The 24,899-nt window shown below is 50.5% G+C and overlaps 2 protein-coding genes across 10 annotated transcripts in view; one reads left to right on the top strand and one right to left on the bottom strand.

Moving 5' to 3' along the window:
* Nucleotides 1-135: 135 nt before the first annotated feature.
* MIGA2 (mitoguardin 2) lies at nucleotides 136-15,450 on the bottom strand. The gene is made up of 15 exons (XM_005490595.4): nucleotides 15,316-15,450; nucleotides 14,484-14,694; nucleotides 13,595-13,707; nucleotides 11,514-11,625; nucleotides 10,902-11,041; nucleotides 9,348-9,465; nucleotides 9,097-9,197; nucleotides 8,518-8,633; nucleotides 8,022-8,094; nucleotides 7,738-7,824; nucleotides 7,454-7,552; nucleotides 6,948-7,082; nucleotides 6,176-6,229; nucleotides 5,103-5,219; nucleotides 136-4,345 (listed from the first exon to the last, which is right to left on the bottom strand). The coding sequence occupies exons 1-15, from the start codon at nucleotides 15,409-15,411 to the stop codon at nucleotides 4,142-4,144; spliced, it is 1,776 nt and encodes a 591-aa protein (XP_005490652.2). The 5' UTR covers nucleotides 15,412-15,450; the 3' UTR covers nucleotides 136-4,141.
* Nucleotides 15,390-24,899, top strand: part of SH3GLB2 (SH3 domain containing GRB2 like, endophilin B2) — a 24,847-nt gene continuing 15,337 nt past the window's right edge. For 2 of the 9 annotated variants that reach the window (XM_074556003.1, XM_074555999.1), the window contains exon 1: nucleotides 17,134-17,338. In XM_074556003.1, the coding sequence (XP_074412104.1) occupies nucleotides 17,276-17,338 (63 nt within the window). In that variant the 5' untranslated portion in view covers nucleotides 17,134-17,275. Of the gene's footprint in view, nucleotides 15,572-17,130; nucleotides 17,339-24,899 lie in introns of those variants that run through there. The other 7 variants (XM_074556007.1, XM_074556000.1, XM_074556001.1 and 4 more) reach the window with 7 other exon arrangements.

Here is a 24,899-nt window from a genome sequence, read left to right as displayed (position 1 = left end):
TTAGCCCTAGGAACAGCAAGATGTTTGATACCATCACTAGCAGCAGAGGTGCCACCACAACTGTCACCTAAATAAGAAACCAAAGACTGAGTTTCTAGCATGTTTCTCCAGGAAATTTAGGAACAAAAACCACAATCATGAAGGAAAGTTTTATTTTACTTGTAATGCCCACATCCTAAGATTAAAGATATTTTTAAAAAATTAGCTGCAAAGAAAAAGATAAAAGCAAAACAAGAACAGATTTTTACACCTTTAGGAAATCAAGAAAAAAATAGGCACAAGTTTACATTCATTAGTTTCAGATATGGCAAAGGAATGTTCTACTAAAGAGGGATAAATAAAATCCTGCCTTCCCACTTCCCTGTATGAGACAACAAAAGTCATGCTCTTCAAAGCCACACTGATCTTGTAGATACAAGGCAGATTTTTCCTCATAATTCTTTTATTAATGTGCTTTAAAGACCATAAAGACCCTCCTAGAGCCATTTGGCATAGTCTCTACATACACACTAAAGTACCAAGGATGTACTTTAACCTCTGGTGAAGCTTGTTACAACCTCCACATAAAAAATGAAAGTCATGCATATTTTAAATTCTGTTTAAGCATCAGACACTATTGAGGGATTTTATTTCATTGCTGCTAAGCCACTTTAAATCCCCATCAGTGTTAAAATCTTGTAAGTGTCAGCCCAGGATGATTTAACCCCTTGAGAATAAGAGCTCATCATGAAAAAAGGTGAACATCTTATCTCAGGGGGTTCTAACCCAATACAGAGCTGCTGCTAATACTGAAGAATTTCTGTTGCTAAACACAATTTGCTGGGGAAGGGTTTTCTAGGGATCTCAGGAAGCCAGAGGGCAGGCAGGTGTTCCATCACACCCTTTAACTCCACCCTGCAATACAGGTGAGTGGGAGAGTCAGCTTTTGGGCTGGGCCCTGCTCTGGGTGGGATCAGTGGAAGGACTTGAACACAGCAGTGACACCACTGCTCAGGCCAGGGAAAGCTTCTTCCACAGGAACAGCTCCTGTCAACCCCCTGATCCCTGAAGCTCCCTCCAGAGGCTGCAGACACCTTTCTGCTTTTCCTCTTGAGCTCGACTGGGACTGGGGATGGACAAAAAGCAGCGATGAAATGAGGGGGAGGTGTAGAGAAGTTTAACATCCATCCCAGTAAAGATAAAACCAGTTTGTCTCGGCAAACATCCTTGGCTGGTGCAGGACCAAGTCACTGCTGGTGGGAGAAGGCGGAGAACTCGACCTTCAAGAAGCTGAGGATGTTCCTGAGGCAGATTCCTCTTTACCTTCACTGGGAGGGATGTGTAACCTACTTGCAATAAGGGCTAAGGAAAAGCATCAAGCTGTAATAAAACAGTCTTTCTTCATTTGATTGATAAGGAATTTACAATTTCTCAGCTTAAAAAGCCACAGTGCAAGTTAGTGTTTGCTTCAGGGGGACCCTGCTTCAGTATCCTCTCCCGCAAGGATGCAAAAGCCCAAAGTCAGCAGCCAGTGTTTTTGTCTGTACACAAAACAGGCAGGCTGCCCAAGAACCAAGGACAAAGACACTCAAAATAGTAAATAAATACACATAAAACAACACTAAAAACAAAACAAAATTTAACAGCACTGATTGTTTAGAATTACAGTCCATCTCATTATATTAATCTTCACATTTTAGCATCTTTTTAACCACTATACAAAAGCTGCTGAAGTGACTTTCTTCTAAACCAGCCATACAGGAGCACAAAGCACTTTCAACATTATTTTTTTGGCAAAGTAACTTGCTTTCAGAATATACCATACTTGCAAATCACAGCTTACATGTAGCAGGTGTGTCATGCTAATACAACATTCTCCATTTTTTTTCCTCCTGCACACTACCAGGAGCAAGACACCTCAGAGACCCTTCCTAGTTTCAACTGCTGTCTCTTAAAGCCTTCTCATAACAGTTTATTCCATGCAGCCTCACTTGGGGCAGCTGCTCCTAATTTCTGCCTCAGCATTGTCCTGTTTATTGCATTAATCTGGTTTCCAGGATAAGCCACATCAGTCTGATGTGCTTACAGAGCACCAGATGTTACTGTGCTCTACATGCACCCCCTGCAAACAACTCAGGAGCATTTCAAGGAATCACAGAACTACAGAAGGGTCAGGTTGGAAGGAACCACAGTGGGTCATCTGGTCCCACCTCCCTGCTCAGGGAGGGTGTCCCTAAAACACATGGCACAGCACATTTATCTGCTCCTTTTACATCCTCCTGTTTACTTTTTTTCTCTGTTTATTTCCTTCCTGCTTTTACCAGCAGAATCCACATTAGATATCTGAAGAGGAAGAAAGCATTTGTATTCTCCAAGCCCACACACTGACTTTCCACTCATATGGAAATTCCAGATTCTTACATATTTTTTCCACTTGCAGAAATACATCCGGGTAAGCCTTGTGTCTTTCACCCAGAACAGGCACAAGGGGCAACTAATCAGTCTGGAACAAAAACAGTGATGCTCATGTTTTTGTGCAAGTCCTGAAGACCTCCTCATTCCCAGGGTTGGATTTGGACCTGTATGTGGACTGAAACAGAAGAAGGCACAGGCTGGATCTCTGCTTTTATCTGTGGCATTGTACTCACAGAGGACTCAGCAAACCATCGCAAACCTCAGTCCTGCAAGCCAGCACTGCCTCAAGTCCACAGTGTGAAGCTGAGTCAGGAGAGGTTTAGGTTGGATATCAGGAAAAGGTTTTCTACCCAGAGGGTGGATGGGCACTGAACAGGCTCCCCAGGGAAGCGGTCACAGCACCAAGCCTGACAGAGTTCAAGAAGTTTGGGCAACTCCTTCAGCCCATGGTGGGAATGTTGGGGTGTCCTGTACAGAGACAGAAGTTGGGCTCAATCCTGATGTGTCCCTTCCAACTCAGCATATTCTATTATTCTGTGATTTTTATGATTCACTAAGTCCAGCAGGCTCCACTGCTGCTGTCCTACACCAGTATCCAGCTCAGATCCCAAAGCAGGCACATTCCAGGAGCTGGCTGGGCAGTCAGGATCACAGCATCTGAGAAGCTCTACCTTACACACACACATCTAATCATCACCCAAAACTATGCTGTATTTCCTAGAACTGACAGACTGTAAAGAGTAATTTCCTCTCTAGAAGCTTGATCCCAGCTCTCCAACTATCCACACACATAACCCCACATCCAGCACCTACACCTCTCACTACCCTGTGCACAGCAGCAATAGGCACCACGTTATTACCCCTTCCCCCTGCTTGTGCACACCTCACACCTCCTACCCAGCAAAAACTGCTGCTGGCTCATTCTGAAATCCAGCAAGGCACTTTGATGGGTGTCAAAGACTTTGTGCAAGCACAGGCAAGATGCAAATCCTCCCCCCTCCTCACACTAACCTGCCTTAGGGGCAAACATAAACCTCAGCAACCTCCTAAGCAAGGATGACCAGGACACAGAGCTCGTCATCTGGTCTCCAAAGAGCAGCAATACCAAGGGAACAGACCAATTTCCCCAGAGCTTCAGACTCCTTACAAAAGTCTGGCATTTTACTTCAGTGCTTTACAGAACTATTTCTTCCTCCCCAGGAAAGAAATCTTTGCTAGTCACATTGCATATGTTATCACACTTATGGTACAAATCAGCAGTAATTAGTGTCTGTAGGAACACAGTAGAGAAGAACAGTAATAAAAATCCCAAAGCAAGCAAAGCCTCCTTGAGAAGCTAATGGTCAAGTGGAGAATTTACCAACAATATTCCTGTTCCCACACACAATCGTAAACGCCAGGGATTCACCTCCCAGAAAACACAAAGGCAAAACAGGTACATCCATTGCCCTATTCAGGAGAATTGGGCAAAAATCTGGGCTCGGGCAGTTCAGGACACAATGTATATATGAAACATTGAAAGTAATAATAATGAGAGGAAGGTGGAACAAAGAAGAAATTCAAACCATAACTTGGCAAGTGGTCCTGGATCCATCCCAGCAAACACTACTGGCTACAAAAAGCAGAAGGTCCCACCAGATTGCTGTGTGCTCACATAGTCTTGCTGCCACCGCTGCACTTTGCAGGTAGTTTTATCCATGTCTGGGAGGAAAAGGTCCTTGTACAAAAGTGTTTTCCTGCAGTGGCATCAGATGAGCTCGTCCTTGAGCGGCTCGGATTCCGCGGGGAGCGCGCCGTTCATCTCCGGGGCGCTCTCGGTGCCCAGATAGCCCAGGAGGATCTCGCTGCGCCGCCGCGACAGCTGCAGGATGTCCTCTGCCAGCAGCTGCACCGTGGTGTACCTCACATTGTCAAAGTCAAACATGTCCTTCAGGTACTGCACGATCTGGTGCTGCAAGAAAAGGAAGGTTACGCTCAGACCTCTGTTGTGGTGTGTTGCAATGTCGTGTTTTAAACTTCCGGGTCCCTTCCCAGGTGTGCCTATGCCTCTCTCCCTGCCCCCTCGCCCCCTTGCTGAGTGAGCCCTGTCAATCAGGTTTAAGATTCCAGCAAGGCGTCGTGTGGTTAGTCAGATTCAAAAGATGCCCCTATGCCCAGAGGTCATTGGCCTGTCTAAGTGTCATCCTCCCTTGAGACCCTGCCCCTTTCACCTGGTTGGTAGCTCACCTGTCCCCTCCCCTTCCCCTGTCCCCGAGCTTAAAAGGTTAATGAGACCATGTGGCCTCTATTCTGTTGGCAGCAGTTGCCCCGGTTCAGACCTCTGTAACCATGGAATAAACATCTGGCAAACCTCCAGCAGAATCCTCTCCTTTCTTCTCTTCACCATCGCCAGAAGCTCTCTCTCCTGAGGTAAACGGAGTCCTGACAAGCCTGGACTTGCACCAGTGCCCCGCTGCAATCTCCAGCAGCCAAGGTATCTCTGGGGTAAAGCACCACAGAAGCCACCTTTGGCTCAGCAGCGAGGGTCACACTGACCCAGGCACAATCTAACTGGTTATATTGGGATTCTTATTCCAATAGACCTCCTTCACCTGCCACCAAGAGCACACAGCAGCAGCTTTTGCTGGGTAGGAGGTGTGGGGGCATCTCCTGCTTGAAGCCAGCAGACAGGAGTCCCACACAGATGAGGCACACAAAAAACACCTCACCTTGAAGAAACTGCAGACTTCAGATAGCTGCTGCTTGGGCCCCAGAAAACCAAAGGCTAGAACAGGACTGACATGCTCCGATACGGAGTAGAAATGAGAGATAAAGCCATCTGGTACCTGTCACAGGGAAGGACAGAATTAGTTGGTCTTCATTCTCAGACAGAATTAGCAGCTTCTTCCATATCAGCCACCAACTTTCCTGCCAGAAAGCTTCAGTATCTGAAGTTAAGAGCTATTTGGAACATCTCTTCCTGCAAAACTACATTTATCTTTCAGATCCCTTGAAGGATGGCTAGAGCTTTTTACCTTCATGTTTCTAAATTGCTATTTCAAGAGGAAAATGAACAGAAGAAAATTAAAAGCAATCACCAGCCAGCCTTTATAGCCTCTATTTATAATCTGCTGACCAGGCCAGGAAAGGACATGCAAATATCCAAGGCAGAGCTACTGCATGACAGCACCAGTAGAGCTTCCAATTCTCTCCCTTCTTTCTGTGCCATCTCAGGAGCCAAACCCTGTCACACCAGCTGTGGGATTGAGCTGAAAAATTGCCAGAGGCCACAGACCCTGTGGCAAAACCAGGGTTGTGAAGTTGTGGCTTCCTGTTCCCCTGCTCCATAAACTCATCTGCTGTGGTACTTTAGGAAGTCACAGATTTAAGTGAAACTCATCAAGTATTGGCTAATTAGCATTGGCACTGGGGAGTGAAGCAGTGCCTGAACCTTCCTTTTGCTGCCAGCAAGGAAAGCACAATTCAGGAGCAGTCCCCTGTTGCTTGGGGTCTGTGGCCATTCCTACAGTATTGTGAGCAGGGAGAGGGAATTCCAGACAGGCAACACTGTTGTTTGAATCCTCACATTAAGAAAAAGGAGAATAAACTCAGACTGATTCAATAAAATACTGGCACAGCACTGGAGCAGTGACTGCAGGACCCCAGGGCTCTAAAGCATCACAAAGAACCTGACTCTGTTCAGTATTTACCACCTAAGATTTCACACTTTGTCAAGATGTATGTGTTCTCTTTTCAGCCCCAAATACATTAGATTCATTCCCTTTTCATTCAATTTGCTTACCATCAGAAGCCTCCTTTTTGCTTTCAGAACTGACCAGCAAGCAGTTGCTAGAGCCTACAATTACCAGAGAGAGACCATTAGTTACTCAGGTTATTTAAAAAAACCCAAAGTTTACCAACACATTGTCATCAAAACATCAAAGCAGTCACCCTTTTGTGCCAAAACCTTTTAAAATGACAAAATTAAAGCAAACTGGAAGCAGATTTAGCCACTTCAGATCCATTCCAGAGAAGCCTAAGGGTTTTTGAAGATTGTTAATATGATCTGACATAGTTGCCCAACAGCCCACAATCCTCTGTAAGCAGACAGCTGTTACAAAGTGCCATTTTACTCTCAATCTATCAAACTAATCAGTCTTAAAATACAGCTGGGGGGGAGAACTAAAGGAAAGCTTTGCAATTTGAGCTTCAATGTCTGCTGAGGTACTGCCAGAATGAATGGCCACATGCTAAAACCCACATATTTTCCCCTACATTGTGCCCCTTTTATTCTCATTCATAAAAATAGGTGCTGTCATCTTTTAACATCTCCATGGCATCACTGATAAAAATCCCCTAGAGCCATAAGTCTGGTTGCCAGCCAGATGCTCTCAAAATAAGGAAAGCTTTCCTGCAAACAATTTCCATGCACAAGAAGGCTGTTGTTCAGAACTTCAGGAAAGCGTGGCAATTATAAAGAGAGAATTCAGCTCAGCTGGGAAAGATGAGGCTGTGCTCTTTCCTGGCCTTGGCACTGGTCCCACACTCAGAGCAGCCCTCCCTGCCTCACTCACCGTCTCCTTGAAGCTGTCGGACAGCCAGCGGTTGCGCAGCACAGCCAGCACCGAGGAGGGAGGGTTCTCCAGATCCTCAAAGGCATCCATGAGGATGAAGTCCAGCACAATGTCAAAGAAGCTCATGCACACCACCTGCCAGGGAGCAGAACAGTCTGTAAGGGGAACAGGTTTTAAAAAGAGATATGGGATCTTTTGGTTTGAAGCAAGAAGATGTAAGAAGCTGAAGTCAATGTAATCATATTTCAACAGCAGGTCTTTCCCACCTGGGCCATTCCTACATATGCATTGTAATACAATCACAGTGGTTTGGCTTGTAAGGGACTTAAAAACCATCCAGCTCCACCCCCTGCCATGGGCAGAGACACCTTCCACTAAACCAGGTTCTTCAAGCCCCATCCAGCCTGCCCTTGAGCACTTTCAGGGATGGGATCTCCACAACCTATTTGGGCAAGGATTATCTTCTATCTCCTCGGCAGCTCTGTAAAGACAATGTTTTTACCAACCCCTCTTCCCTCCAGCTCCTGCTGAGTGGTTGGCCAGGTCTCCTGCTTCAAGGCATAACGCAGCATCTCCTCGTAGCTTTCCAGGAAAGCTTTGGGATTCTGGAAGAGCAGAAAAACAAACCAGTTGAACTACTTGGATCTGAGCTGACATCAACATCACAGTAATCACCAGCATGCAGATGAAGTTCTCTTCTTCCAACACACTGGAAAAGCTCTGGGTTGGGATGGGGGAACAAGTATCCCTGTGCCCAAGACACACTTTAGTTGTTACACAAACTTCCTACCTTTTCAGCTTTTGTCATCAGTCCTATCATCATCTGCTTCCCAACCTCCCCAAAAAACAGCTGATTGCTTTCATCCTCCAGCAGCTCCTGCAAAGGGAACACAGATGTCTCTTGTGAGCACCTACACACCCTCAAATTCTAGGCTGGGGAAAAAAAAACCCCAAAAGGGCAAGACACGAAGCAGTGCAATGCTGCACACACCAGTGCTGTTAACCTTCAGTAAGGTGGAACCCAGGAAACAAAACTGCACACCATGTGCCATGGAAACCTGGAGCCATTCTCACCTGGAATGCCTGCCTGACACAATGCAGCTTTGCCAGGAAATCCTGGTCACTGTAGCAGCCAAGGAGCTCTGTCCTAGAGGGAAAGGGGAAGAATTGTGTAAATTCCAGTTCTGATGTTGGTGTTCCTACAACTATGGTCCCCTAAAAACAAAAAACTAAATTCCCAGTCTGTGCATAGGAGAAAGGAACAGTCACATTCCCTTTATCCAGCTCCCTTGGGGAACAGAGCAGCTCTGCCAGGCTGGTACAGGACTGTGCCAGCCTCCCAGAACAGTCACACTTCCTATCACTGATTTCCTGGGGCAATTACTCTTTCTTAACTCATGAGTCCCTAAAATCTGGGGTTAATTCCCTGGGAAGGCTGAACCAGCAGGAAGGGTGCTGTGATTTTATGACCCCAATGGGTTATTCTGGTTATGGGGCTGCTCAAAGGCAGGTGATGTGTTCACAGAGCCCCAGGGGATACCAGGTCCCACAGCTCCAGCTGGCTCTTCACCTCAGTGTCCGGCATGCCACCTTCCCTTCTTTCACCAACTGCAGAGCTTCTTCATATGCTGCCACTGGCTTGGAGAGGTGGAATGGCATTTGCTCAAAGGGGAGAGAGTCAAAGAGCTGTAGAGGTAACAAGAGACATGGGAAGAACAAAATGAGCTCATTAAATATTTGCAAACACGCAAGCGAGTGCACACAAGCAAGGTGGGCCCTCTTCAGAGAATCTTCAGCTAGCAGAGTTTGTCAGTGACAACTGTTTCATGCAAAGATATTTCACCTTTCACTAAAAGTTAGCTCTGACACTGCTCAATATTCCATAAAATTTACACCACCAAGCCGTCGTACATGGATACCAGCACTTTCCTAGCTGTTATGGCATGTTTTCTGTAGCAGATAAGAAGACAACATGGAAGTGCTGGTTGGAAAAACCTCCCCCATCATTTCCTAACATCCATCATGACCCTCCCAGCCTGGCGTTGTTGCTCTGTGTTTGATCATCTCTCCCAAGATATTTTGGCTCTGCTGCCTTTGTGCCTTCCCTCCAAGCCACTGGGCTGTGACACACAGGTGACCCTTCAGTCACCTCTGCTGCAGAGAAGAAGGAATCCTCTGAAGTGGAGCTGTCCTCATCATCCGTCCGCAGCCGCAAGGACCCGTCCGCCAGTGGAAGCATCAAAGTCTTCTCTGGAGGAGAGAAAGAAACCACACATGTAGGAGTTCATGGACCAACATCCCTCTTAGCTCCTGTGCTCTCTTTCATTCCCACTTTGTCACTTTTCTGGCTTATGGAAAAGACACAAAAGGCAGGACATTGGTATTTTACTGCAGCCCTACCCAGATCCAGCAGCACGCTGTCCGATGGGAGAGAGGAGCCAAACTCCTCCTGCAGGTGGTAGGCTCGGTGCAAGAGGGACTCCAGCTTCTCAGCAAACTCCCTTTTCTGGGACTCCTCCTGGAACACACAGAAATGCCACCCTTAGTTAGCCAGCTGGGCACAGACAGATTGGGCAGCACAAATACGGGAGGAAATTTTTTTTCAGTAAAAATGGGATTTGCAGTCTGCAGATTAAATGATTAAAAATAAAAAGAGAGAGGAGTCATTAATCCTACAATGCAGCTAATAATGCGTGGGGAGGGAAGCTTCCACACAGCCTACTCAAACCCTCTGGCTTTTGAGCTTCACTACTTTGTTTTCCTGTTAAAAAGGGAAGAAAGAACTAAAAAACTTTAACCTGTCACCCCAAAAAACAGGTATTTTATTAAGTTGGACGCCACTTAAATGTCCTGCCTTTTGACTTTAGCCTAACTTTCAGGAGAAATAGCATCAGGAAACCTGTGTTGAATATAACAGGATATCCAGAACTGGAAAACAGAATATTTAGATTAAGGTGCTGGGCATAAGCAAAGTTTGCTGTAAACAACAGGAAGATGGAAAAAAAAAAAAAAAGGTGTGAGGAAAATAAGACTTAAATATCATCTTGCCTTCATGCCCCTATGTTTGCATGAGTATCTCACCCAGAAGACAGGAGCATTAGCAAGAAGCACAGAATCTATTTTCATAATGAATCAACTGGTTTTAAGGCAGTTTTAGAAACACTACAGGGCCCTTCAAGGAGAGCCAACAACAACAGAATCCAGATTTGCCTTGGATAAATATGATCCAGCACAAAAGACAAATGTCCCACATACTTACTACACCAGACTCTGTTTACAAAAGGCTGGGAACACTTTTTTTTTTCCAGTGAGAACTCCTGGAGAGTTCAGAGTTCAGCTCCTTTCACAGTCCTGAGTTACAGCAGGTTTTTTTAGCTTTGTGGCTGTCACTGAGCCATTCTAGTTTAAATCTCCTTTAACACAGGTCTTCCATGTGGGGTCCACAAGTCCCAGACAGCAAGGGGTGTCCTAAAATCCTGATTTCTACAGCTGCAGAGGCTGAGTGAGGTACACATCTCCAAATTCCCACTGCTTTCCTCATCCACACACACAGAGCAGGGCTCTGCTCTCCACCCAGCTCCCACAAGTGGCAGTGACCATCAAATTCTCCATTTTAAATGCATAAAAAGTTACAGAGACAACACTGCCAGCCAGAGCAGTGCTGCATTCATCACAGCCTTTTCTCAGCACAGGCTGTGCCACGGGAGGACACGTGTGACAGTGAGTGACACCAGGCTGGAAGGTGGATGGAAGCGCTGGGGAATGAGGGGGCGAGACGTAGTAAAAAGAGAAAGAAATTAAAAACACCCACTCCCATTGCATAAGGAAGCTGCAGATACAGACAGCTCTTAAACAGAGTCTGGCCTGACTCTGCCCTTAATTTGCTCTCCTTTTAACCTCCCACTGTTTACTGCTTCCAGCACCCAGCTGGCCTTTCAGCATGTGGGGACCTACCTCTGAAATGTTCTCAGACATGCTCTCCTGCTGTTTGCTGCTGTCCCAGGGCACAGGGGTGCTGGTACAAGCACTGTCCCTCTGCCTGATGCTCAGTGCCTGTTCCCATTTCTGCAGGGCCTCCTCAAACAGCTCCATGCCTGGAAACCCAACCAAATACTGGCTGTGAGAGTCCTGGGGCACTCAGGAACAAAGAGACACAGGATGAGTCTTTGCTCACTCAGACAACCCAGCAAAGAGGGAAATCCCAAAATAAAGAACAAACATATTCTATTTATTTCCTGTTTAAATATGGTTTACTTTGGATTAGAAGGAGAACATCCCCAAACTGGTTAAAGCATCATCCATGTTACTGCCAAAATATTGTTCTCTGCACAAGATGAGCCTGTTGCTCAAAAACAGTATTTTGGAAGTAAATTATTCACTGACAAAAAATGTTTTGGTTTCGGGGGGTTTTGGGATTTTTATTTGAGCTTAAGCTGAGAATGGAAGGGATCTTTCAGTTAGAGCTCTGCATTGAGCTGCTGATGCTCTGTGTCAATTCTCACCCCCTTCTTGCTCTCACAGTGATTAACAACACCCCAGAGCAATGCTACCCTTGTGCCTGCTTACCTTGAACATAGAGGCTTTCTGCACTGGAGTCACCAATGGCCCCAGCATCTCCTATGGCCTGGGCCTCCCACATCCCTGGGGGAACTGGACTTGAGGAGTTGACTGCTACCATCTGCAGGAGGGGAACACAGAGCAGCAAATGCCTGCTGAATTCTCTTAAGGTTAGAGGTGCTAAGATCAAACCAACACCACAGCCTTCAGCAAAAACGCATTTTCCTTCCCCCTTGTGCTCCCCTGTATCAATGAGCACTGAAAGGAGAGCCCTGATGAAGGAAACAGCCCAGGAAAGCTCCAGAGCAATCACTACAAAAGGCATCAGGATTTTGATGGAAAGCTCACATCAGCTCCAGCTGCCTGTATGAAAAACACTGGAGGTGGCAAGGAAGCAAGCACAGTCCAAACAAAAGAAACAGTTTCCCAGAAAAAATACAGCTGAGGATTCCCCAGAGGGCAAAGGGAATCCTCACTCTCCTCTTTGTAACCAGACCCTCTCCTGGGAGGGCTGAGCTTACAGTCCACACAGCAGTGTCAGTTCAGCTTTGTCCAATTTCCCAAAAGGCATCAATGTCTTCTAAAGTCTGACCCAATAAAGTGCTGGATTCAACACTATCAGTGACCAGGGTTTTCCTGTGGCTACAGAAGGATATCCAAACATGAGCCTGGTACTCAAAAAAAGCTACAATAATCAGCTGACAGCTGAATTCCTGTCCTGCCTCCATTGACCAATCCCTGTGGAGTGTTAATAAATCACCCTGAGATCCTGAACTGCAAATCATCAGTTCACTGCTGCCAATTTACTTACTGGATGGCAAAGAGAAGCAAAAGAGAGCACAGGCAAAACCTGCAGCTGTGCAAAGGATGAGCTGGTTTTTTTCCACCAAGTAATATAAAAACTACAAGTACAGGATCAGCTCATCTGTACAGAAACAGATGCCTCTCTGTGGGGATACCCCCACCCAGGCACCAGCAGTGGAAAAAGGTATTTAATTATGGATTGTTTTTTATTTAAAGAACTTCAGTGATTCAAAACCTGGGCAGCATCTGTATGAACTGAGGAGGAATCACATGGATGTGAGTGCCTGTGGAGGGAGGGGAAAGAGCTGGACAGAGCCTGGTGCTCATGGATCACATCCCATCTCCCCGGGGAACACTGTGCCCGCCCAGCGCCGAGCCGGCACTGCCGCCTGCTGGAGACACACTGCGGCCAGCACGGATTCTGCCAGCCCCTGCTGCTTCTGCTCCACCAAAAACAGCAACAGCAGCCTGTGCTGAGGAGTGCTGGCGCCCAAAAGCTCCTTCCAAAGGGGTGATTTTTCCCCTCTCCTTGCCCCAGCATTGCCAAGCAGCCTCAGAGCCCGGGTGATGACAAGGGAGGGCTTTGCAGAAACTCACAGAAATTCACACTTATCCCCCCTGCTCCAACAGAATGTTACCTCTGAGTAATGGGGATGTGGAACAGGTCTTGAAGACACAAATGCTTCCAGGTTTGGTCTCACAAAAGGTGGATATAAGCACTTCTCCTGCCTGGTTAAGCCTGAATTACCTGTACTCATAGGCTGCTCCTTTGGCTTTGGAGGAGGTAGAATGATTGGGCTGTGTTCTCACCCTGTGCTGTTTCCTGAACAGAGCTGTCAGATTTTGGTAGCTAATTTGGTTTTTAGAAGAAAGCAAGCTGTGAGCAGCCCCAGCACAGGAGGGAGGGGCTGCTGGGCCACCCAAACCCCCACCACAGAGGGAAGCAAAGCTCCCCATTGCTGTGAGACCCAGAAACAACCCAGCCCAACTCCCTGAGGGGGTCACAGAGAGCTCCAAGGGTCCATGGCCATGTCCCACAGGGAAATCCCTCCTGAGACTCCTCTTTGGCCCAAGAACTGGCCAAGGAACCCTGGAGCTCCTGGCCACAAAAACTGCTGCTCACAGGGAACTCCAGACACTCAGTGCAAGGTTAACACCAGAACCTGCCCTACAATTATCTGGAGCAATCTGTTCTGCCCCATGGGCCAGCACAAGCCCAAGGACTTGGTGATCTCCAGACAGGTCTGTGCACTGCCATCTCCCAGCCCTGCTCAGCAGGTCCTTACCGAGGCCAGGCTGTGGGAGGAACTGGAATGTTTGCTGGGCTCAATGGAGGAAATCCCGCTGAGCGTGTCGTTGCTCTTGCTGCCAGGGCTCTGCACTCTCCTGCTGGAGTATCCTGCAGTTGGGAAGGTCACACAAAAACAGGGTTTTAGGCCCAGGTGACTGCAGAAGGAAATAGGGAGGGGAACATCACCTTGTCCAGTGTAACTGTGAATGGGCAAGGCAGTATCCAATACCTAGAATAAGCCACAGATCTCCTGTTGGCTCTGCTTTGCTCTGAGACTGGTATCAGTGGGGATCTGAGGCTGAGGAATGTATTCACTGCTTATGGACAGCAAGGGGCAAGTGGAAACAATCAAGCAAAAACTCCTCCAGCTTCCCTCAGGACAGGCAAAGCACAGACACTGCTCCCTTGATGTTCATGTTTCACCAAACAAATCCCTAAAGTGCTTTGTGAGGGCCTGGGTCAGTCTTACCCCTAAAATCAGTACAAGTGGTGAGGTGGTGCCCAAGGTCTGGGAGTCACCACAGAGCTGGATGGACACTCCCAACTGCCCAGCCTGGCTCAGGCCACCCTGCCCTCCCCTCAGCTGAGCACTGACACCACAAGATCAATGCAGAACCAGGTCACTGCGTGCCCAGGTCGTTATTATTGGGGCAGCCTGGTAATGGAAAAGGGATGGGAAATACAAACCTCAGGGAAAACATCAGGACACCTTTTGTTCCCAAGACTGTGAGCTCACAGCCTCTGCTTCCCAAACCCCGAGCTCACAGCACTGCTTTTCAGACATACAGAGCACTACACAAATGGCTTTGCTGTGCCCTCCCCACACCTCCCCATCGCTCCCTGTACCACTTCTTTGGGGATTTTCCCCTTTTTGTGAGGCCAACCTTTCTTCACAGAGGAGACCCTCCTGGTTGGCAGGATGGGCACTGTGATCCCTCCTGGTTTAAAGCCACACTTGTCTGGAGCAATTTGCTTCTTTCGGCGGCGGCGCCGCTTGAGCTGATGAGCTGCCAGGGCCAAGGCCACGGTGCCCAGGGCTGTGGCAAACAGGACCTTGCGCAGGCCCGGAGAGAGCCGCAGCTGGGAGAACACAGACTTTAAACACAAAAGAAATGGAAGAGCAAAAAATGAAAAGTCAATTCACTGCCTTAAAAAAAAAAAGAAATTTTAAACAGTGTTAAACATGAAAAACTTTGGCTTTACCCTCTCACCCATAAAACACGCCCTCTGCTACACAACTAAGACACAGCAGCGGAGAGACTGTGGAGCATCATTTTGACAGGAGCTGGAGAAGTTGGGTTTTGATCCTTATTGCCCAAACATGCTGCAAAATCTGCACACAGCCTGGGACAGATGCAATCCAGGTTACCCAAATTCAGCTCTGAAAGCCTGGTCTGAAGCTGAGCTTCGCTGCTCTGCGTGCTGCATCACTACAAGTGGGGAACATGCTACTCTTCTTTAAAAGACAAGTCTTTTTTTAGAGCCTTTGATGAAGAGAAAGATTAAACCTGGGTGTTCTCCCAGGGAGGGACGTGGGAAGCGCTTTTCTCTCCTCTCCAAACCCACTCAGAACTCTCTTCCACCACCCCAAACTCCCCCTGCAATTCCTCCAACCCCTCAAACTGCCCAGGTCCCACTGTGCCTCCATCTCACACAGATGTGTGAGAGCCAGCCCAAGGAATGTTACAGGAAAACCCTTCCTGCTCCTCCTCATACCTGCCCAAAGGTCGTGTACACGAACACGGGGATCTCAGCCACGGTCATTGCCAAGGCCTGCATGATGGACATTCCCTCTGTCCTCCTGAATGCCATGGCTGCACCAGGATCTGGGCACCTTCGGGAGCCACAATGGAAAAGGGCACTTGTGGATGCTGTGTGAGCTGCTCACAAAAGAATCCAACTTTTCTCTGACATCTGGCTCAGAGTCCTGGGGTTGGCCTTCATCCAACAATCCTCCTCCTGCGGGAAGAGGGGGAAAACCAGGTGAGTGAGGGGAGCACCCGCCCTGTTCCTTCCTGCCCTTTACAAAACACACTCCAGGTCACTTGGAGCCGCGAACCTAAAATATCTTCTCATCATCAGCAGCAGCAATTCCTTTGTTTGTCCTACCAGCCACGGGGACAGATTCCCAAACTGCTCTACAGCAGCAGCACCCTGGGATTTGACAGCTCCCAGAGATTTCTACACGTACCAGACCTGGCTGCACATGGTTGGAGGGATTTTGTTTGCAGTCCCCATATGACAAAAGCCCCAATTATCCCAAACAACCCTACACACGTTTTAGTTGCCAAAACTCTGCTTTCACACAGATTTCTGTGCATCACAGAGAGCCACCAACCAAAGGGGGTTTGCCCAGGAGGTTTCACCGCTGCCATCGGGGTTGGGCAGGAAGGATGTGCTCGGGTCAAGGACAGAGCGACAGAAGGCGCTGATGTGTGACCCCAGAGGCGGTGACAGAGCCCAAAGCCCTGCCCTGCTGACACCGTCCCGGTGACGGAGCCCAGAGCCCAAAGCCCTGCCCTGCTGACACCGTCCTCGCAGCCACTGCCCCGAGCACCCTATGGAATGTTCTCCGGGCAGCGGGAGCCCGCAGGGAGCGGACACCGGACACGGGCTCTGCCCACAAGGTTAAACACAACGTCCCGGCCACAGCAGGGATGGGAAGAGCAAAGTGCGAGGGATTTTGGGCACAGAAAGCAGCCTAGGGTTACCATACCGGCACAGGGAGCGCAGGCAGCGCGGTACCAAGGCAGCGCCTCTGTCCGGGCATCTCCCCCCAGCCCTGCCTGCCGTGGGCACCGCTGGGGGTTCAACCCTCCGGCCCGGCGGGAGCGTCCCACGGGAGCCCCGCACCTGCACTGCAGCACGCTGGGCCCTGCAGAAAGGGCTCCCGCACCCCCGCAGCATCCCCGCCATCCCCCGCATCCCCGAGCATCCCCCCTGCGCCCTCGGGTGCCTCGCACCGCTGCTGCATCCCCGGACCCCGCATTCATTCACCCCGGGGGCATCCCCGTCGCTCCTGCACCCAGAGATCCCGCATCGTCCGCTCTTCCCACCCCCATGACCGGCTTCACCCGGGGGTCTCCAGCTCGCCGCTCCCCTCTGCTTCCCCCCCCCCACTACCGATGGTGCGGCCCAGCGGGCCCGGTCCCCGCGAGCGGGCGCGGGCGACACCACTCACCGTGGCGGGGGGGGCGCGCGGCCCCGCTCGGCGCCCTCTCCCCGCGCCGCGCGCCATGGCCGCGGAAGGGCAGCGTCTCCTTCCCCCGCGCCGCAGCCCACCCCGCGGGAGGCGGGGCCAAGCGGAGGTACCGCCCCCGCGTCCATTTTAGCCAATCAGAGCGGAGAGCCGCCCGCCGCCCCGCCAATCGAAACGCGCCCGGCTCGGGGATGCGACGGCGATGGCGGCGGAGCGGGAAGGGAAGGGGAGGGGAGCGCGGCGCGAGTTCCTATTGGCGGACACTGACAGCTCCCTCCGTCGCCACTCCTGCGCTTAAAGGGGCCCCGCCCACGCCCCCGCCCGCCGAGGCGCTTCCGGGGCTCACGGACCCTGCAAGAAGCCATAGCCCTTTTAATAGGCGCGGAGCGGGCGTCACCCGACGCTATAAAAGACGGCGGCGCGGCGGGCGCGGTGACAGCGGGGGCGCGGCGCGGCCGGGTCGGCTTCGGCGCCGCCATGGAGTTCAACGTGAAGAAGCTGGCGTCGGACGCGGGGGTCTTCTTCTCCCGCGCCATGCAGGTGAGACGGGGCGGGGCGGCACCGCCCGGAGGCCGCGGGGCGGGGGAGCCGCGGGTCTAGGCCCTCGCGGTGGCAGGGGGGCTTTGCTCGGGCCCCGGGAAGCTGGAGCGGGCGATCCGAGCTGCGCGGGCCCGTCTGTGTGAGCCGGAGCACCGCCCTCAGGTGCATCCCCTCAGGAGCATCGCCCCGGCCGTGGCTCGGGGGTGCCGGGGAAGGTCCGGGATAGAGCCCCGGGGATGGCCCTCGGAATGGGGAGGGGATGCGGGGCACAGTCGTGCCTGGCGTTATTGGCCTTAAAGGAACAAAGCTGTGTGGTCCGGCCTGCGGCTGCTTTGTCCGTGCCCAGACCCGCTGGGAAGGGGTGCGGGGATCTGGAAGAGCTGCCCGGGGGGACGTGGAGTCTCCCACTCTGGAGACGTTCCAAAGCCACCTGGACGTGCTCCTGTGTCACCTGCTCCAGGTGACGCTGCTCTGGCAGGGGGCTCGGATGGGATGTTCTCCAGGGGTCCCTTCCTACCCCAGTCATTGTGGGATCCTGTGGGACGGTTCCTGTCGCTGCAGGTGCCTGCACCTGTTCTGTGCTTCAGCCCCTGGGGAGGAGCAGGAGGTGCCAGCCCAGGGAAAACACTGGGACCATGAAAGGATGGGAAGGAGCTGCTGGGAGCCTACAGGTTGGGCCTCACAGGGCTGCTGAGGCACCAGAACATGCAAGGAAACGGCAGGAGCTAAGTCGGGGGTTAGGTTGGAATTAGGAAAAGGTTCTTCCCCAGAGGGTGCTGGGGCACTGAACAGGCTCCCTGGGGAAGGGTCACAGTCCCAGGGCCTGTAGAGCTCCAGGAGCCCTTGGACAGCGCTCTCAGGCACAGCCGCGGATTCTTGGGGCTGCTTCTGTGCAGGGCCGGGGTCCCTGTGGGATCCCTTCAATGGTCCCTGTGGGATCCCTTCAGTGGTCCCTGTGGGTTCTTCCAACTCAAAATATTCTGTTATTCACAAACTTGAGGCCAGGAGTTTCTGGGGATGAATAACTCCCTTTGGAACTCTGAAGAAATTTGGGTACACATAAGCAGCAGACGTGCAGCAGGTGGTGAGATGGAGCTCCTGAGTGTATTCATTTCTTGGACATAATGGGTGAAAAACTGCTCTTGTTTGGCCAGGAGAGGAGAGAGGCAGGTCAGAACTGGTTGGGATCCTGTTTGGAAGGTGAGGTCCAGCTGGTGGCTCTGGGACTGGGCTTCTTGCTCTGCCCATTGTGTGGGGGTGGTAAACAAAGAGAGCAGAGCTGCCTCCTTCCAGACCTTCTGTGCAGTGGAGTAATTCTGGCTCTGTCCAGGACTGTCTCCTGTAAGCAGGTATCACCTCCTGCAGCCGTGCCAGTGAGTCATATGTTATGAAAAAGGGAGATATTAACTACAGGTGCAAAATAAGGAGCAGATGGAAAACCTGAAGATGCCGTTCTCATGCAAATGACCTTGGATGCAGAAGAAGTGCTGGAGAGAAATCTTGTTTAGAAGCCTTATTGTAAGTCTCTGATAAGTGTTTTTTAGCTCCAAGGCGTAGGAAGGAGACAGGCCTGGGAACAGTGTCTGCACACAGTGATTCCAGAGCAAGGAGGCGTTCAGAAATCGTGGCTGCTGCCTGCTACACCTACTCCACTGTCTCGTACATGAATATTCATATGCCTAATTACAGTAGTAATTTCTTGAAACCAAATGAGCGCTGGCACTTGTGGACAGCAAGCAGGTGTGTAAGGAGGGGGAGCTGGAAGGAAGAAGATCTCTGAGGCTGAAAACCACCTCATGAGGGGTCACTGCTGGGGCATTTCAGCCTTTCTGGGTGCCCACAGAGCCCTGGTGTGGGTGAGCCCTGCCCCATCTCCCCCAGAGCCAGCACTGACAGCTGAGCTCTGCTGTGGGCAGTAAGGGCTGCCTTTGTAGCCCTCTTTAGCACTGCAGATCTTCTAGGATGGGAATAAGCTGCCTAGAAAAAGCTGTTTTCTGTAGTGTTTGGAGATGCTTTCTGCAGCTCCAGGCATTTAACAAAGTGATGTTTTACTGGAACTGCAGCAGCTGGGAGATAAATGGACTGGCCATTATGTGCTGTTCCACTCAGACAGCATTTGCTCCTGCTGTCTGGCAGAGCTGTCTGACCAACACAGGAGCTTCACTTGGACTGGAATTAGGGCTCAGCCAGGGGAAAAGGAGACAGGGCATGGTCAGCAAACACCTCTGGGCTGGCTCAGGGCAGGAGCTGGTTTGGAATCTGTCAAATACAACCCAATGTACGTGCTGGAAGAATGATCTTGGACTAAGCTCCTCATGACAAAACCCAATCAAAACAGCTCAAACCCACTGCTTCCTTCACCTGGCTCTTCCTTGCTCATGCTTCAGTCACAGGGCTCCTCTGGAAAAGCAGAGCAGACAGGAAAGTTGGGGTAGGAGAGGAGTGGACAGCTCTGCTGCCCTGGGAGTGGGGAATGAGCTTCAAGGCTGGGGCACTGCCAGGGTACAGAGCTTGTGTAGGACTCAGCATTCAGCTGGGGATGGCCTCTGTTGCCACTTGCACCAGTTGCAGCCAGATCTGCACTCTCTGAGGGGATGCAGCACCTGCAGGCAGACTCCTGACAGGTCACTCTTCATCTTCACTTGAAGAAGGGCCTCTGCCTTTGGTCAGCTGCACCTTCCAGTTATCATAAGGGGGTCTGATCCCAAGCCTTGGCTAGTGGAAGCTGTGTGGCCACACATTGAATTTCTCTGTTCTAGATAGGCTGCAAGCCAGGTTCTTTCAGGGAGCTCTGGAAATAATTGGGGTCTGTCTTTTGTCAGTTCTGATGTGAACAGGCTCTGGGTGAAAATGCCCAAAGGTGAATGCAGCTTTTGGGTGCTTATCCTGCCCTAATGTCATTACTGAAACAGCTAGAGGCTGACTTACTCATCTTGAAGCCCCTGCAGACAGACAGACAGACTCCCCCAGCTCCCTGAACTCTGGTCATAAAATAGACTTTTATCATTTGTAGATAAAATAAACCCTCTGCTTGCCAACCTTATTGGTGCTCACACTTTAGAATTGGAGAGAGCAGAAGGTGACCCAAGGAAAGGACAAGGTCTTGGTGGGGACACAGCCAGGACAGCTGACCCAAGCTGCCCAAAGGGATATTCCACACCATGGGACATTGCTCAGCAATACAACCTGAGAGAGAGGAGGAGGTGGGACATGATTACAGAGCACATTTGTGTTTTGGAGTAACCTGGACATGGACTGAGGCCCAGCTTCCCAGGCAGTGCTCACACCTCACTTCAGATGGGAGGAAGACAAGAAAATATTTTAGTGTCCTTTGCTTCCACACACAACTTTTTTTCATTAAACTGTCTTAATCTTGAACTCTGAGGTTTTTCCATCTTATTTTCAACTCCCCTGTTGTGCTGAGGAGGGAGATGATGGAGAGGCTGGGTGGCACCTCACGTCCAGCCAAGGTCACCCACCACCGCAGTGTTTTTCCTCTCCTGACTGCCTGCTCATGAGTTAACCAAGCTGTGCCTGTTAATGGCTTCCTTCTGTCCTCTAGCACAGTTTCACTTGGCTCCCAGCCTGGCTTTCCTGCCTCCTGGTGACCAAACACTTGGAGCAGACTCTCTATCTGATCCAGAGTTGCTGAAAATCAAGTGGTTTTCAGATGCTGAGTGGCTGTGGCTTCTTTCCTACTGCAACCCTGTGCAAAGAGGGAGCCAGATTTGCTGAGCTGACTGTGTTGTGCTTTTGATCACCAAAAGAGTAAATGTTACTGTGTTTTGGGCATTTTGAGTTTTTTGGAGGCTTTGAAAAAACCCAACAGTCTAAATCTACTGGCAGCTACAGGAGACTATGCCTGGTTTAAGTCTCCTGGCCCTGGTTTGATCTTTGTAATTTAAAGTAGAAAGTCATAGGTAACATCCATCTGGATAAAATGGGGACCCTGCAAGTGGTACAAGGGCCTGAGCTCTGCCCCCAGATCCTCTGCAAGGGGGCTGCAGCCACCCTGTCAGAGATACAGCGCACAGGCCTGGGCTTTTACTATTCTGGGATTTTATTCCCCTTTTAAGGAGAGGAAGGTGCTGGTGCTTTCAGCATGGGCTGTTTTAAAGCCTGACTGTGTCCTTTAGACAGACCCAGCCTGTCTGATCTGTACCTGCAGTGCAGAGGGGCCCCTCCAGCTCAGCACTACTTGCTGACCCTCCTGACACCCCAGACTTGTGTCAGCCAGCTCTTTTGGGGAAGGGGCTTTTCCCCAAGCTGTGAATGCTTAGGGCAGCTGCTCTAAGTGCAGTCCAGCACTTCCATGCTCCTGTTGGGCCTGTGCCCCAAGTGCTGCTTTCCTGCTGGGTCACCCTGTTTGTCCACCTGATAAAGCATCTCTTGTTCCTGCTGGCCAGCCAAGCCTCCCAGAGGAAACCCAACCTTTGGCTGAATTATTGATGTCCTGGAATGCAGCACAGCTCTGCTCTTCCTGGAGAGTGAGAGTGGCGCTGACAAAAGGCTGCCCTGCATTATTAAGCAGCTGCTCTGGGTCAGCTGCAGGGATGTTTCCTGCAGGGGAGCAGCCTCAGCACGGCCACCTGGCTCATGGTCCCAGGATGCAGAGCTGGGAATTGGTTCAGGGTGTTGACCCAGTCCTCAGGTTCTAGAAAATAAATGGGAGTGGTTCTGCCATGGCAGGATGGAGGAGCTGGAGCTTCTTCTCAGCACTGCAATTGCCTGTGCTCTGCCAGCCCTGCCCCTCTCCCCAGGGATCTGTAACAGACCAAGCCTGTAAATCAACTTGATAAAACCCACTATCACTGCCATTTTTGGCAGTCTGTTGTAAAAGACAGCAGTGCTTCTAGTCTGGGAGCAGCAAGATATAAAATGCTCAAAGTCTGTCTTTTTCCAGTCAGGAGGCTTGAGAGGATGATCAGTTCATTTCTCCTGCATCTCTTGGTGTCACAGTGAAATATTTTTAATCAAATTTCTGTGTTATGAAAACAGATTCTCAAGAATAGAAATCCTTTACAGAGGAGTTCTGCCTGAAGTGCTTGAGTAGCCAAATTTCATAAACTGCTGTTCTTCTACCCTTCTTTTATTGGGCAGCCAGGTAAGAAGGGACCAGCAGCTGAGATCTGTTGCACCCAAAATCTCAGATTTCCACTTGCAGCAGACAAAAGCACAAACCAGCTCCTAGGTCAGTGTAATTTACCTGTAATCTCCTGAGCTGGCTGTGCCTCCAGAAGCTTCATCTGATCCCATGGCAGGCTGCTCCTGCAGCAGGTGATCCTGCTCTCCCTGCACCTCATGGCACATCCCCACCACTGCTCTGAAGTCAGGTGGGTTCTCTGATAGCTCTAAAAAGTCACATTAGAGATCAAATTGAGCTGGATCAGGGACTCGGTGCACAGGGGGGAGGATGAGGAGGTAGCACTGGGCAGGGACAGCACCCTGGGGTCACTGCAGTGAGGCAGCAACCCCCCAGGGCTGTGCCTGGGCTGGGTTCAGCACATCCAGCTCCTGGATCAGGAGGGCACTGAGGGAGTGTCAGTGGAGCCACAGCCTCCTGTGCCTTGCACCCACTCCATGCCCTCCTTTCCAACCCTGAAAGAAGCCTCAATAAGAGATTGTTTTGTGGCCTGACCCTTTGGAACCAGGGGCTGTGACTGAGATTCCTGCTCACCCTCCCCTTCTGGCATTGCCAGACATCCCCAGCCTTGCTGCCCTCAGCCTTGTTGCAGGACAAACAGCTTCAGTGCCTGACTTGAGATAAGAGTTGAGTTTCTGAGTTCTGGCAAATGCTGAGCTGTGACCTTTGCAATGGGTTACACAAAACAGCCCCAGAGGACAGTGATGCCAAAGATGTCTCTTGCTAATAGAGCGCAGGACCCCAGAGCTGGAGTGTTCAGGACAGGGGCAGCAGCACTGTGGAGATGCTGGAGTGATCTGGCACTGCAGCAATGCTGTAAGAAGCTGACTCAATTCAGCTGAATAGAAATTGGGTTTAGGTTTGACAGCTCCAGGGCAGATGCTGATGCAGGATAAGCCTAAACTGCAGGAAAAAGAGCTGGACTTGAAAGTGAGATGAGGTCTCAAAATGCTGTCTGGGAAAGGGGGGGGTGAGAGAGACTTACCTTTGCATCAAAGAGTCTTGTTTAGGAAAGATCTTTAACAGATGACTCAAGAATTGGTGCCAGATACCTGGGAAGTCCCAGTTTGCTGCATGGCAGTGACTCAGCCCAGCCTGGCAGAGTCTGAAAACAGCCCTGGGCTCCCAGACAGAGGAGAGCAGCCTCAGCCACTGAGAGCCATGTGTGACCCCCAAAGGAATCACAGAGCAAACAATGCAAACACCCTCTCACACTTGAATCTGCTTTTACCCAGGGGACCATGGCAAGACCTGGGTAAAATGACATGGCAGTAACCAGGGGCTGCTGGTGCAGAGAACAAGGACAGGATCCCTGTCCCTGCAGCTGAGGAACTGTCCCTGCAGCTGGGGCTCTGTCACCTCCCACATCTGACAGAGCACTCCAGTGCATGGTGCCAAACAGGTCGCTGTGTAAACATACCTGGAGGCTCTGTATATCTCAGCCATCTGGTAACAGGACTCCAGGGCTGTTTGCCCCTGCTCTGGGCTCTCCTTATCTCACTTGGTTCCCAGCTTTGGGCTGGGTGAGGAAGGAAAAGCTGGCCAGGAAGCCTTTCAGAAGGGCAGCAACCCCAGGTCCAGACCCCATGGAAGGGACATTTCAGCCCACCTAGAGCTGAGCTCTGGAGGAGGGAAGCAGAGAGGAGGTACCAGTGGTAGATGAGACAGGAGCTGCATTTCATCCCAGAGCTTTAGCCAGGCTGTGATCTTTGGCATCTGCCTGTGCCAGTATTGCACAGCACCATGTCCTGGTGACTCAGCAATGGCATCAGAGAGCAGTAACAAGGGTTAAGGGACAGCTGGAGCCTCTGTTGGACCCCAAATAGCACAGCTGTCCAAAGGGTCTTTTGGCATGGTCCAACAAGATGCTGGTTCTGTCAAGAGCAGGGGATTGTGCTTCAAAATACACTGAAATTGGCCAACTTCACTGAAAGGAGCAAGTGGGAAATGAGGATGGGATGAGAGGGAATGGGCTCTTTTCTCAGAAATCCCTCAAGGAAGCAGTGGAGAGTGTCCAGGCCATCTGAGGCTGCATCTGACAAACCTGGTCAGGTGCCACTGCCCAGTGTGAACACACTGGAGACTTTCACCACCTAATTCTCCCTGCTGCTAATTTTAGACTTAAAAGAAATTGCAGAGTGAGGGATTGTCCATTGCCAGTATGAATCTGAGTGCTGAGAAGAGCTGGACAGTGTTGTATTTCAATTCCCTGCTTCAGAGTGTGTCCCAGAAGAAGAGTCACTTGCAGAAAGTGGTTTTATCTAAATCCTGAGTTTGAGTCTCCTGACTTAGGTGACTCCTGATCCCTTGTGTTTGCAGGACACAGAGTTGGTCAGTAGGAGATGAAGGGATTTAGCACCTTCCCTCATTGAAGGATGTCTGTTGCTCTCCTGCATGAAGCAGTGGAAGCCATGTGCA

This window comes from Zonotrichia albicollis, chromosome 21 (assembly GCF_047830755.1).
Source record: "Zonotrichia albicollis isolate bZonAlb1 chromosome 21, bZonAlb1.hap1, whole genome shotgun sequence".
In the NCBI taxonomy this organism is placed as follows: Eukaryota; Metazoa; Chordata; class Aves; order Passeriformes; family Passerellidae; genus Zonotrichia; species Zonotrichia albicollis.
The sequence above is the reverse complement of the archived record's forward strand: the minus strand, read 5'-3'. Positions and strand labels throughout refer to the sequence as shown.

Coding starts and splice junctions, on each gene's coding strand:
- MIGA2 (XM_005490595.4), bottom strand. CDS start 15,411: ATGGCATTCAGGAGGACAGAGGGAATGTCCATCATGCAGGCCTTGGCA. Junction 13,708..14,483: donor GGTCTCCTCTGTGAAGAAAG/GTTGGCCTCACA, acceptor TCCCAACTGCAG/GATACTCCAGCAGGAGAGTG. Junction 11,042..11,513: donor AGAAAGCCTCTATGTTCAAG/GTAAGCAGGCAC, acceptor TTGGGTTTCCAG/GCATGGAGCTGTTTGAGGAG.